Consider the following 14,878-nt stretch of genomic DNA (forward strand, 5'->3'; position numbering starts at 1 on the left):
GTACGGTCAAACCAGTTTAACAATGGCCACCTCTCTATAAACGTCACCTGTCTACAGTCGCCATGTATTTTGTCTCCCTCGAGGAATAAAAGTGAGTTATAGAACCTGCCTAGCAACGCCACCTGTGTACAGTGGCCAGTATTTCCTTGGGTGCTCTCAGTTGAAAGGTTTGACTGTATTTAAAATAAGTTGCTTGTTTTGTGTGGTAAGATGTTTGTGCTACTGTGATCCAATGTGTTTCTTCAAAACTTCCGAGGGGTATTTCACAAGGAATCCAGAAATTCGATCTGATGAAGTGCTAAACGAAAATTTCATTGTAATCTATTTTTTCATGCAGTGAAGTAACCCCAGTGTTAAGTAATAGTTATACCTCTTTCTTTGATAGTGAGAATTTTCCTGTACTTTGTCCAACGGGAACTCATGTTTCAATTTAATCAGATATCTACATTTTATTATTCCTTTTAGCAGATGACCCTGTAAATATAGGAGTGGAAGATCACAAATCGTTCATTAACTATTCACTAATTGCATTCACACCAACACACAACGTATTCTAATCAGAAACGGCGGAGCGACTTCCAAAGTGGGGGGGGGGGGGCACCAACAAAAAAGGGCACTTTTAAAGGGAAATCTCACGGCGAAAATATACATTTGTTTAGACATCGTTATATAGCCCTATATCATGATTACATTATCATGGATGACTTTAATATTTGTTTCTCTTTATACATCATATAAGATATTGCTTAGGCATCATACTTTGCAGTTGGGTGTGATGGTCTGAAAATGTTAAAGATTTGTGAAATCGCAGTGCGAAAAATTAAATCTTATAAAGAGGAAAAACCCAATCCTGATGGGATTATAAGCTCATTCTCATAGCCGAAGAAATTGCTCTTAGTCGCTTGAAATTAGGGGCACGTTTAATGGTGAGAGGAAAAGGGAACACTAATCGAAAGGGTTAAGACACCAATTATAAAAGAAAAGGAGTACTTGTAAAAAAGAAAAAAAAAAGGCTATTATCAGAGGTGAAAATGGGGCATTTATTACACCTAAAAAAAAAGGCAGGCGCACCAGGGAAGAAAAGGAATTTTATGGGAATGGGAAATGGGCATTTGTCCACGGAAAAGAGACACCGATCACATTTTGATAGGGGCATTTTTAAGAAGTGAAAAGGGCCATTTATGAAAAGGGATATGTTCCTTGTGGCGTGCGCCTGTAATCCAGCTAAAAAGTGGAAGTTACAAACTGATTCAGCCGAGGACGCAGGTTCGAAACTGAAGAGGTACTTAACGCATCTGAAAAGGGGCACTGGCAATACATAAAAAGAGGCACTTATAAGAATTAAAAAGGGGCATTAATGATAAAGGGAAATGTGCATTTGTTTAACGAAAAGGGGCGCCAATCAGATTTTACTAGGGGCATTTATCGGAGGTGAAAGGGGGCTTTAATGAGAAGGGGGAAGTTGCTCTTAATAAAAAAAGAAAACGAGGCACATGTTAAAATAAACGGGGCACTTATCAAAGATGAAAAGGGGTAATGATTCTAAGGGAAGGGGGCACTTATAAGAAGGAACACAAGCATTTGTTAGGAAGGAAAAGATGAACGTGTCAAAGTAACAGTGGCATTTATAAGAGATGAAAGAGCACTTATCAGGAAGAGAAGAGGCACTTGTCAAATCAAAACAAGTATCTCTCAGAATTGAATAGGGTCGTATACAAAAGATGAAAATGGGCACTTATGAGAAAGAAAAGGAACTATTTTCATAGATGAAAAAGGGCATTTATGAGAAGGTAAAAGGGGCTCTCTTTGAAATGGGGGCACTTATCATTAGGGAAAGAGGCACTAATCAAAAAGGATGGGGGCACATGAGAAAATATAAAATGCGCTTATATCCGAGTTAAACAAGGGGTAGTTATTGAAAGGGGGAGGGACACTTTTTACAAAGGAAAAGGGAACTTGTCAAAGCAGAAGGGGTACGTGTCAAAATAAAAGGGGCACTTATTAGAGGTGGAAAGCGGGAGGGGTACTTTTAAACATTAATAGGGGCACTTGTCAAAGTAAACCGGGCACTTTTCCTTTGTAAGAAGGGGCACTTCTTACAAAGTAAAAGGGGCATTTTTCCTATGTAAAAAGGGGCATTTTTTGGGTACTTGAAAACATGGGGGGGGGGGCAATGTGCCCCCTGCGCCCCCCCCCCTCTCCGGGAGCGCCGTTTCTGATTGTAATACGACTATGGTTTGATAACTTAGTGACTATATAATGTAAATATGACTTGGTCAATTTAGCGCCCTACGCAAAACCAATTTGTATATTCAGGTTTGCTGAGAAAGTTACATATTTAAGACATTTCACATCTCCGTAAAGTCTTGTTTAAAACTTACTTTAACGAATAACTAAATGAGTTCAATCTTCTTTCTTTTTCCCCTCAACATATCTTTCTCATATTGATTGTCAACTCTATAGATGTAACCATCTACTCGCTTAAGCTTCTTGGTGAAAAGATCAATGAAGGAACACTTTCTTTAGCGTTCCGCTCCAGTCCTAACACGTACGTGCTGGTACATCAAGATCATTGGAACAGGAACCTATCCCAATTGGCATGTCAGTATCTAGGGTTTGAAGGTAAGACATTATCAATATTATCTTAATGGCCTTCCATTCTTTTCTATTATCAGCTATTCTTTAAATAGCTGATATTGCTATTTTCATTTTTGGTTGCAAGTTTGTTCAGGCTTTGCAAAATATGTGAGCCATTGCCATCCCTTGCTTCTCTTTTCAGCAATCTTTCCTGATAATACATAAATATATTTCTCTACATTTATCCTTTCTGGATGATTATGTTACCAATAGATTGCATTTGCCTCTTTCTTATTGTGTTGATAAGTCTTGGTTTTCTAAACACTTCTTAATTTTTTTTTATTTTTTTTCATCATGATATATTAATAATCTTACTCAAGAACCGGGTCTCTATGGCCTTTAATTTTCTCTCAAGCTCTCTGATTATTGTAACCATTGCAATTCTTTCATTCATCTCATGAATACCTTTCCAATCTGATGGTACAGTGTACCCAAGGTATTTGCAATGTGGACTTGCTTTATTGTTTCCCTTTATTTTTGAGATTCCATTGAGGTGTTTGAGTTTTTTTTAATAATACACCCTGTTTTCTTGTTTTTAAATGTAATTTGTTTAAATAATCAATTTTAAGTTATTTATTGATGAATTTACTTCCTTTTTTCCAACACTAGTATTATAATCAGTAGTATATTTTTATATATATATATATTGGTCTAGTTGGAGAATTTAATTTCATGTTATAGTTGATATTTCTCCCTCTTCAACCTTAATCCTTCTCTTATCCTTTCCAGTTTTCGAAACGCTTGTTTCAGGAGCCTGTCCAAATTGTGTATGGCGTATAGTATGTCATCCAAATTCAGTTTTTGTGGTACCCGATAAAGTAAATATTAGTGTTGTGGTTCGCATTTATTTTCTTTAAAATATTATTGTGACTACTATGGTATCCTACTTTTTACTTCACCTTTTATTGAACAAGGAGTACTTGCGACGTTGAGCAGTTCACTTTACGAGTCCTCGTCCGTCGATGCTCCAGCTGAAGCCGAATCAGTGATCTGCCCTCCTAATGCCACAAACATCACAGACTGCTGGTACAGTGAGACTAGAGTGGGACGGATAAACGAGAGTGAAATTATTTCCATTGTGTGTTGCTCCGGTGAGTTATAGTAATAATGATAATATTATTAGTAATCATGATTTTTAAAAAAATACTATAATAATGGTAGTGTATTATTATATTAAAAGTGATAATAATAATGATTGTATAACTGCAATGATAGAAATCATGATGATGATGATAATAATAACAATATTAATGATAATATGCTTTGTGCACACAGGGTTGACACCAAGTAACTTTATCAAAATTAAAACGTGTTCTACATGTACAGGTAGTACAAATGGAGACACATTTTTGATTGGCAATATCTTTCAAAATGATCGACCATCCTCGATAAATATTGATTGATATCATGCATTAGTATCCCCTAAATATAGTGGTCCTGTCACTCATGTGCAATTCAAAATAATGCCAGCGAAAAAAAAGTAACTGACGATCATTCTTTTATGAAACCAGCATTTTCCAATTCTTATTAATATAGGTTTTTGCGGCCAATCTCGCATTTTTTAAAATTCAAATTTACATAGAGGTCGCTTGCAGGAGAATTTGGGCATTCAATTTCATACCCGATCAATCGATTTAATTTATCGGCACTCTTATTCTTGTTCGGTGAATTCAAATTCACGAACGTGCGTACAATTTCCTACTTCGTGCATTCAAATTAACGCAGCGCTCACGATGAGCCTGTTTGGGGCATTCAATTTTATTTTTTGGTGATCAATTTAGGATTTCCCGGCCAAATTTGCGTGTTTGTCATTCGAATTCATTTACTTTGCATTTAAGTTAGCGCAGATCGGCTTTGCCATGCCAATTATCATTTAATTTTCCAGTTTTTGTATTTAATTTAGGATTTTGGTTGAAGGGTTTCATAGATCTGTCATTTAATTTAGAAACTGCTCAACTAGCATTCAAATTAATATTCACTTGTCGAAACGTAATTTTTATCATTCATATTAACACCTGTCATTCGTATTCGTAATATTTTTATTCAAGTTAGGAATGTTAGGGGGAAGAATTGCAACAAACTTTTACATTTTTTAAATAATGCAGTTAAAATGCATGATTTGCCATTGGGGTCTAAGTTGTTGTTCCAATTATTTATTTTCAAGACAATGCAGATGGGTGTAGTCAGACATAAAGTAAAGAAGGTGCGAAATCAAGGGATGTGGCATTTCTGCACGGACATGTTCAAAGGTGGGGGTACCCTCAATTGCCCGTTCTTACTACAGACTCGGAATTTTACAAAAGTAATTCACATCGTCTCTTTTACCCAGGACACCCCTCTGTTTTTCTTAAAGAGTTTCATAGTTTACTTGCCCGCCAGCAGATCGATGGCTAAAGACATGGCTAAATAATGAATCATGTTCAAATTGCTGACTCTAGTCCCTACCCCAGTCACAATATTGTACCCTTTCCATAATGAAATTGTGATGAAATTATGATAAATTTATGATGAAACATAAGACAAACAACTTCCTTACATGAACATTTACAAATATACTGAGACCATCAGGTCCGTAGATGCAAGTCGTTTTTTCCTTCTTAACAATCAAACTTAAATGCTGATGAATATCAGATAAATCTAATAAGTATAAGTGTATAAATGCAAGAAAATGAAATATGATAAAATGCACATGAAAAAACAATATTAAAAGAAAAAGAAAGTGCACAAAGTGCTAATTTTAATGCTACAAATGAATTAGAATGCTAAAAGTACACCGTCGCGTTGTCAGAAAATCGTGTTGCGCCAAATCGAATGACCAAAATATAGCGAAAGAAGCACATTGTTCATTAATGTGAATGAATCATACGTAGCTTCTAACGAAAATTCCATAGATTTTAAAACTAGAAAAGGAAATATAAACCCGAGATATACCTGACTGCACTAAAACCGTCGAATTTGAACGCAAGACAAATTAATTTGAATGATAAATTCGCGAATTTGGCCGGGAAATCCTATATTTATGCATGTGTTTAACTTTTGTTTAGCCTACAGAGTTTACAAATGAGAATGATTGAAGTTAATACAAATGTCATGTTAATGAAACCTACATTATTCACAAACTGAGCAAAAAAAGCTTCTCAAAGACCCCAACGAAACTAAAAGCAATATATTTTTTGAAATTCAATTCACTTTTTTAACCATGCTTGCTCATTCACGAATTTGAATGACCACTGAGGTACCGTAGCCGGCATTAGATGTATTTGAATGCTCTTTGCACGAAATGTACGCTCTTAGTGAACATTTGAATGACCCGAATTAACAATTGATGCACGGATAGTGAATTTGAATGACGGATTTTGAATTTGAAAGCTGTGTTAACGCTGCGAGTGCGAAGTTTGCGCGAATTCGAATGCTTGGAATATGAACTTGAATGAAAAAAAGTGTAATATTGGGCGTGAATACCTTTATTATTTCTGTATTGCAACCAAAACTTGAGGTTGGATTTGAAATACAAATATAATTACAAACATATAGATAACAATGTTAAAACTAATGTTCACAAAGTTAAATAAACTGTAGAATCCGTTACATAAACATATGAATAACTATGTGCAATAATCAAATAATTAAACATTGTCAAATAAATGTATGTAAGCTTATGAGTAAAACATTTCGTTAGGATTTTTGTTTACGAGTCGTTGTTACGAGTTAAGTGCATTAACTAGCATCATTGCACAATTAGCGTTCACCTGGCGCCTGAACGATTTGTTGCACGCTCTCAAATTAAACTCAGTTATTTGTACAAAGGGGTCAAGAATTACCATTTACACACACATCAATTTATTTAATTGTCTTTAGTGTTTTTTGCACGACCTATAATAAAAGAGTTGAAAACGAAATACTGTTTTATTTTTTTCTTCTTTAAATCAAGGTCTTGTGTTTCCTACAGTATATTACTTGTCGTATTGATTGAAATATAAATGAATAGAAAAAGTACGTAACTCATATATTACTTCAAAATCTTCTTGACATGCTTCCTTTTGCATGTTGTTCTTAAAAGATGTTTTCAATATAGTTTCATGACTTTGGCTAAATGGAAATATTTGTCTCGAAATACAAAAGCAAAATGTTTACGCTAGATATATCTGGGCACTAATGCTATTTAATGAGATATCTTTGCATATATTTAAAATATTGTACATTTTACTCTTAATTAATGTTATCTCTGTAGTCAGTTAACTTAAATTGTATAACCTTATTATTATAAATTTTAAGGAGATGTTAGGGAATACTACAAAAACCTCACCTACGAAATTTCACCGAGGACGGTAAATTCTTGTTAAGATATTATAATCTCGTTGCAATTTGGCAACACCGCGTATACTGACGGTTTCTATGAAATGCTATGGGTACGAAATATAATTTTCATTGTCGTGTTTTATTTGCACTTCTAAGCCTCTGTCGTTTTACTCTGTAATATGCTTTTATTATTTCTTGACTTTATTTCCTATAGTAAACCCGTGTAATATATCTGGTCAACCACTCGGCCTTGAAAGTGGTGCTCTTCCCGATTCGGCTCTCTCATCATCATCCTGCATGTCGCCGCTCTATTGCAGCCGTTTTGGCCGCCTGAACTCTGACAAGGGCTGGCTCGCACTCAATACCGACCCAAACCCATGGATACAGGTCCATTTTGAGTCTAGTTATATCGTAACGGCCATAACGACTCAGGGTATAACTAACAGTATTAAACGGTTGACGTCATACACCTTTTCGTCGAGTTTGGACGACATGACTTGGACTGATTATTTAAACGTATACTCTGGATCTGATTCAGTTAAGGTAATTGCAAAACTCCGGTTCCTCAATTACATTTAAAAAAAAATAATAATCAGTGGTCTTTGTGTTGAGAGATGAATGTAAATTCGTTGAAACTCCTTTAAACCATGGACTTACTAGACTAGTAAGTCCATGATTAAACTATGGAAATTTTGTTGATATAATACAGCTTTCTTGTGCCATGGCTGAACCCCCCCCCCCAAAAAAAGTATATACTACATAAAGGTATTACAAAGTTTTGGTATGGGGTCATGAATTTGGTTCAAATTAACAATTTCGGAAGCATATGTGTTCCTACAATATTCATTGATCGTTGTCGCGGTTGAAATCGAGTCTAAAGTTATGAAATTATAATATCTCAAGGTCAAGATATTAATTTAGCTATGAAACAATGTTTCTTGACTGAAATCGACCGATTAGCTATTCCCGTTTGGAAATTATATATCACAACTACATACTCTGAAATTTTCATGGTCGCAGCTACCATTGTACGGCCGTAGGCGCTATTTGAAATTTATCAAAATTTACCGGGAGCACCGGTAAATGTTTATATTCAATTTTTCTCGAAAACAGAAGAGTTTTAGGGGCTAATTTTTTTAGTGCTTATAATACATCCACGGGGGCATCCAAATATAACAAAATTGTAAAGAATCACTATCCACCCAATTTTCAAAATTCCCAAAATTTTTTATTACCTTTAAGAATTAAACTGATTTGATCGTCTTGCTTAAGTTAAAGATAAAATCCAGTTCTGGTAAAAAAAAAAAAAAATTAATTCTCACAGAATCAAACGAAACTTACACTGAATGTTCAAGATTACCAATGAATGACATATGCCAAACAATTTTGGAAGAAAATGTATACTGGCTGAGTAATGAGCATGTAAAGACAAGGAAATCAAGGTAGTACTAGCCCCGACACCATGTGTGTTGTCCAATATATAGAATTCTGTGTACAGTGCTTGTTACTTTACCAAGACTCGTTCAAATTTATCATGATTTTGATGACTCCAGAACCTGGCAGTGCACACCAGTACTTATACATGCTACATGATCAACTGTTTCTGATCCTTTCCACACCTTTTCTATCACAATTCAATCGCATTACCAGTACTACAGTTTATCTTTAAAGTTAATATAACGATGTTCTCAATGACAAGGTCCCACTTTAATTTTAGATTTAATATTATTATTACTTTTTTTCTTAGGCAATAAATAAAAGACAAATTAAATCATAAAACGGGAACTCACATTTCTCATTTTATATATGTATAAAGGGCAGGAGAAAAGTCAAAATAGCAATATACATAATAACAACGGAGGATCGTGATCAACTCAATAAGGATTTTAAAAAAAAGAATAATTAGAAAAAAGAATAAGAACTCTCAACTGAAAATGACACCTTGGTTGAGCAAGCCATGTTGATAGGGAGGTTTCGACCGATCCCGAGCGATGGAACTCGGGTTGATCTTCTTCTTTTTACACAATACTGTTCAGGATACTCAGATATGGACTTGAACAAAAATAGAAAAAAGAAGAAGAACAAAAAATGGCTATGTTATTCGTAATTGGCCCTTTTTGACAACAACGTATGTAGTCAACATTGTATTAATTCACAGGCCGTATAGGTTAATGAACTAACGATTACCTTCATTACGAATGAGTTTTCTTTGCAATATTATTTAACGTCATTCTCATTAACTTTAGAGATTTCCGGGAAATTATGACAGTGAAAGCCATGTGACTCACACGCTTGCTAGGCCGGTAGTTGGACGCTCTTTCCGGATCTATCAAACAGTATCGAAAAATTATGGTTTTATTGCTTTGAGGATGGAACTATATGGGTATGGACCTCTAACTGATGTCATAGGTAAGTGCAGAGCTGTTACTTAAAGATAAGGCTTATACATATGTATTTAGATTGGTAGGTGCTGAAGCAAATGTAAACATGATTATCATGCCTGATAAAACCCGATTTAAATCGGTTTCCCGACTTTTTTTATCTTTCCCGATTTTTTCCCGATTTGTTTGTTCTTCCCGATTTTAAAAAAAAATCCAGATTTTTTTTTTTTTTTTTTTTACAATTTTTTTTTTACAATTTTTTTTTTCTTCCCTAGTTTATCCGGATTTCCCTCTTATTTTCTCTATTCTTCCCTATTTTGCACTATTTTTTCCCCAATTTTCTTACTCGAAAGAGGGGGAATGTTGTTAGATGCCATTTTCTCCGCGAATCCTCTTCTTTCTTTGTTTTACTCAAGGGGGGCGTAGTTGTGGGGAAAAGAAAAAACCTAATTTTTTTTTAGTGCTCACTATCACCCCTGGATTATGAGCTTTCCCTCTCTGTGTGTGTCAGGGTGGTAGAAAATTATAGTAGAATTGTCCCCTGAACTGCATTACCCCTCAAAATGCTCACGTCATTCTACAAGAAATGGTAAAAACTTGAAAACTCTGGACGAAACACTCGACTTGTGTGCAGTCCCGTTTACCCCTTTCTTTGTGTAATGCACGTGAATTTAAACAAGGTTGGATCTTCCTTTTTTCAGATTTTGATCATTCCAAACCTCAAAGTACATAATCATTGGTTTTTTTTCTACAATTGGTTTTTTTTCTACAAGGCCAACCGTTCACAATTTCTGCGGCCAGGCGCGTACGCGGGGGGGGGGGGGAGGGGGTTAACCCCCCCCCCTTTTTTTAATGTGTGTATGTTATGGAGGAACCCCCCCCCCCTCCGTTTTTTATTTATTTTATTTATTCATTTATTATTTTTTTAAATGCTAATCGGTGACTTAAAAAAGGTGACCTTACCCCCCCCCCCCCCCCTCAACGGAACGAAATGTTGATCGGTCAAATTTCGGGACCAAATAAAAAAAAAAATGTCCTCTTACCCTTGTCCTCCCTCAAGAAAGTTTCAACAATTAGATTTGATAATTCATAAGACTATTCGGATCCTCGATCAATAAGATTTAGTATATGTTCGAATGTTCCTATCAAATGTGTTTGCAAATGCTTCCAAAATTGGTTCGTAGTCGGATCATATATAGAGTGCGATGGGTTAAACTCATCCATCATACATCTCCCTCACCCGAGTGCTCCCCGAGCGCGGAGGCATGCTCAAGACATTTCCAGGTGGGCCAGCGAATTTCGCTGCTTGCGACATGTTTAACAGTGTCCTCGTGTTGCGGTCGAGTTCCATTTCTTTAAGATTTCAACGAGTACGGTGATAATTTGATTACATTACGTCAAGCGCGTATGCAAAGAATAATTTAATTTAATCGGCAATTGCCGAAAGTTACTACCCTTAAGAATCAATAATTATCTTTTTCATCAGTATAGAATTCTCGTTTGGGTAACGAGCCCGGTAACGAGATGTCGCGGGTTGAACGCTTGGACAGGTCGGCCCCCATCTGTTAAAAAATGAATATTGTAGGTGATTACAAGAGAATCCTGTCACACGAATGCTCAAGAAATACAGGAAAATACAGGGAACTCTTGTGTACCAATATAACAGGTGTTTTATACTAACACGCAAAAAATCAACATACCTGTATTTTCATAATCATGATAATTATTGGTTTCCTAAGATTCGAAAAATTCCCCGATTAAAAATCTCCTTTTGTTTTCTTCTCCATTTGTTGTTGTTTTATTTTGTATTCCTTGCTCGTTTACTCTTATCAACAGGCGCGGATCCAGGATTTTTTAGGGGAGGGGGCCCAACTTTTTTTTTTTTTTTGCTCCCGAAAATTTGAAAATCGCGCCGGCCGAAAAGTCGCTCAGTGGGGGGGGGGGGGGAGGTACAGAGCAATTTTTTTTTTTTTTTTTTTTTTTTTTTTTTGCTCCCGAAAATTTGAAAAACGCGCCGGCCAAAAATTCGCTCAGTGGGGGGGGGGGGGGGGGGGGGGGGGGGGGGGGGGGGGGGGGTAGTGAGCACATTTTTTTTTTTTGATCCTCAAAAAAATTCAATTTGCACCCCCCCCCCTTGAGCGCCAGGGGGGGGGCCCAACCCCCAAAAAGGTAAAAATCACGTGATTTTACATGATTTTTTTCTCAAGGGGGGGGGGGCCCGGGCCCCCCGGCCCCCCCCCCCCCCCTGGATCCGCCACTGCTTATCAATACGTTGTATACCTTTTTGACAGAGTAGATTACCGGATAACATTCATGAACAAATATATTAAAAGGACAACCTTGCCTTGCGAGGAAGTAGGAAAAATATAAAAGTGAATTACAAGTTAAGTTAGTTCTCTTCGTCTTTTTTTTCCCTTTCTTTTTGTGCAGCGTCGCTGAACCTCGATGCGGAATTTGGTTGCAATCCTCCCGTCCTCGGCGAGGGGCTTGGCGTGGAAGATGGTCGTATACCAGACTCTAGTCTGACCTCGTCATCGGTTTATCAAACCGGGTATGAAGCCTACAGAGGAAGGCTGAATAACGTTACCGGTACATGGGTGGCCAGTAATAATGACAACAATATATGGTTTAAGGTAATTTGCTCTAGCATGTCTAAATGCACGTTGAGATGATATAACAAAATAATTTGTGTACAGCTAGAATGCATTAAAATCTAACTTCTCCTCGTGATAGGCTGCGCCTTGACAGAAACTCCTGACAACTCAAATAATTATTATAAGATACAAGGATACGTGCTATACAAACAATTCAAACAATGTTAAGGGCTGGTCAGACTCGACCTACAACGAAAACGAAATTTGCCTCTTGAGGTCCATCTTAAATAAACATTAAAATGCGTACCTTTAATCGAAAATCCCGCTATCGCTAACATTCAAATCTTACCAGCTTTTCTTTTTGCTCATAATGAAAGCAACAATTTTGTTCAAATGGTACATTTGTTTATATATATATATGTATATATATATATATATATATACATATATGTATACATATATATATATATATATATATATATATATATTGCTTGTCCTTAGTATTGTTATCAAATGCAATATAATCTGCCATCGGATATATCAATATTTTGTCTTCTTTTCATCATTAAAATCAACAAAAGGTCGATCTCGGCGAGGATACTTCGGTAACTGGTGTTATCACACAGGGATTGCCCAAATATAGAAGCAGGGTTACGTCATTCCAAATCTCCTTCTCAAGAGACGATACAAATTGGACCTTTGCTCTGGAAGAGCATTGCGGGGTACGCAAAGTGAGTGTCATTTTCGCACTTCCAGATAAGGCCAATTTTGTTTTGGTTAATTCTATCATCTTCCTTGTTCAATCATGTTCTTTTAATTACTTGTATACTTAACTACTTTAAAAAACAATGTCCTCATTGAATTTTGCATGCAATTTGTTAACCATATTTACATACGTTTACACATCCAAAAGGAAGAATTTCCTATGCAAAATTAAAGGATTTGAAGAAAAAAAGTATTTTTGAAATATGAACAAATTTAATCAAAATCAATTATTTATGTGCCTTGGATATGATATCTCTAACATTAATCAACGTTTGCCATTCTCCACCTAGGTGTAAACGAGTAACTGAAAGTTTCCGGGGGTCATAGGAATTGCAGGGCACTTGGGAAAAGCAGAAGTGATACTGATGAGCCATATCATGGTTAATACACTGTCAAAATCATTCAAAAAATTGGGTTAAAAATAATTATTCCACCATCATGACCAACAGTGTACCTATAGTCCTATACATTATAGATCATTATTATTATCATTTCATTATCATTATTAGAATTAAACATTATCTATCGCTTTCGTTGTTTTTCAGACATATGCAGGCAATTTTGATTCTGACACACATGTGACCATACTGTTTCCTGAGCCAGTAACCGCACGGTACGTCATGTTTCATCCTGTAACAACTGATGGTCCTGCGGCTTTGAGAGTCGAAGTACTTGGTATTAAAACTTGAACCATAACGAGTAATCATTAAATTGATTTATTGTGTTATTAAATCTTTTTTATTCATTTAACGAGTTATCATTTAACTGATTTATTGTTTTATTAAATCTTTTTTTAAATTCATTTAACGAGTTAGGCCTATTATTACATTGATTTATTGTTTTATTAAATCTTTTGTATTCATTTATTTATTTATCGATTAATATATTTATACATTGCGTCCCAGAAAAAACGAAACCGAGAAGTATCGATGTTCTATCATAACTTGATCACAATTATAATTAATGAATGATACATATTTAGAAAGCTTAGCGTTTCCTCTTTCATGTGATGCTACTCGGATAACGCATATTTCACGCATGAGTGATTAAAAGCAATTTGAAGGAAGGAAACCAAAAAGACATTTGGCGGGCGGTATTTGATTTTCGAAGAAAAATTCACATTTCTAGAAAGTTCAGTTTTTGCCCTTTCCTATGACACCTCAATCAGGAAAAATGAGCGAGGAATGAAAAAGTTCTGTTTGTTTAAAGTAGTGCTTGCATTTCCATAATTTTTTAAACGAATTCGTTTTCACTGGCTGCCTGCCGTATCAATAAACGAAATTAACAAAAGATTTAACTCCGTTTCGTTGACAATTAGCCTTAGACGAGAGTCTTCATGCATGGCTGATTGTCAACGAAACGGAGTTAAGTCTTTTGTCAAATCTGCTTTTTGCTACGGCAGGCACCGAATGAAAACGAATTCGTTTGTTAAAATTATGAAAAAGTAAGGGCTACTTTAAACAAACAGAACTTTGTTATTCCTGGCTCATTTTTCTTGATTGAGGTATCATATGAAAGGGCAGAAATTGAACTTTTTAGAAATATGATTTTTTTCTCTTTGAAATTCAGATACCGCCCGCCAATTTACTTTTTGGTTTCCTTCTTTCAAATTGCTCTTAATCACTCATGCGTGAAATATGCGTTATCTGAGTAGCATCAACTGAACGAAGAGACTCTAAGCTTTCCAAATATGTATCATTCATGAATTATGGTTGTGATTAAGTTATGATAAAACATCGATACTTCTCGGTTTCGTTTTTTCTGGGACGCACTGTATATGAAATAATTCATTTATTTAATTAAATATTCATTGTGCTATAGCATCTAAATAAAAGGGTGAGTCGATTAAAAATTCTTTATGATTTGAATAACGCACCATAGTTGTGTTGTCGTAGGATTACAAGATTACAAGTGACAGCAAGATATTTAAAGATAAATAAGCTACTTTCTTTTTTTTCATGGAGATTTTATACCATGTTCGTACCGGGTGTTTACGCGATATTCGCTGTATTTGATAACCGAGAATAGACTTTACATTTACGATGGAGCGATAATTAAGTCTGAAATGATCAACAATAAACGGCGAACTTCAATAAACCCTGCTCTTATGAACAGCTCATGCATCATCAAGACTCTCCATCTAGAATGCTCTCCGAGACACAAAGGCAAGCTAGAGTTTCGGTGTGACATCGAGTATCGCTG

At 35.7% G+C, this 14,878-nt stretch overlaps 1 protein-coding gene across 2 annotated transcripts in view; it reads left to right on the forward strand.

Annotated features, from left to right (window-relative positions):
- The window catches only part of LOC100893033 (EGF-like repeat and discoidin I-like domain-containing protein 3), a 40,900-nt gene extending 27,434 nt beyond the window's left edge, over positions 1 to 13,466 (forward strand). For both annotated transcript variants that reach the window (XM_030982922.1, XM_030982923.1), the window contains exons 6-12: positions 2,464 to 2,622; positions 3,552 to 3,728; positions 7,151 to 7,479; positions 9,183 to 9,345; positions 11,748 to 11,950; positions 12,493 to 12,642; positions 13,222 to 13,466. In XM_030982922.1, the coding sequence (XP_030838782.1) occupies positions 2,464 to 2,622; positions 3,552 to 3,728; positions 7,151 to 7,479; positions 9,183 to 9,345; positions 11,748 to 11,950; positions 12,493 to 12,642; positions 13,222 to 13,365 (1,325 nt within the window). In that variant the 3' untranslated portion in view covers positions 13,366 to 13,466. The remainder of the gene's footprint in view (positions 1 to 2,463; positions 2,623 to 3,551; positions 3,729 to 7,150; positions 7,480 to 9,182; positions 9,346 to 11,747; positions 11,951 to 12,492; positions 12,643 to 13,221) is intronic.
- The last annotated feature ends 1,412 nt before the right edge of the window (positions 13,467 to 14,878 follow it).

The sequence above is a fragment of the Strongylocentrotus purpuratus genome, unplaced genomic scaffold (assembly GCF_000002235.5).
Source record: "Strongylocentrotus purpuratus isolate Spur 01 unplaced genomic scaffold, Spur_5.0 spur5_scaffold_13, whole genome shotgun sequence".
In the NCBI taxonomy this organism is placed as follows: Eukaryota; Metazoa; Echinodermata; class Echinoidea; order Camarodonta; family Strongylocentrotidae; genus Strongylocentrotus; species Strongylocentrotus purpuratus.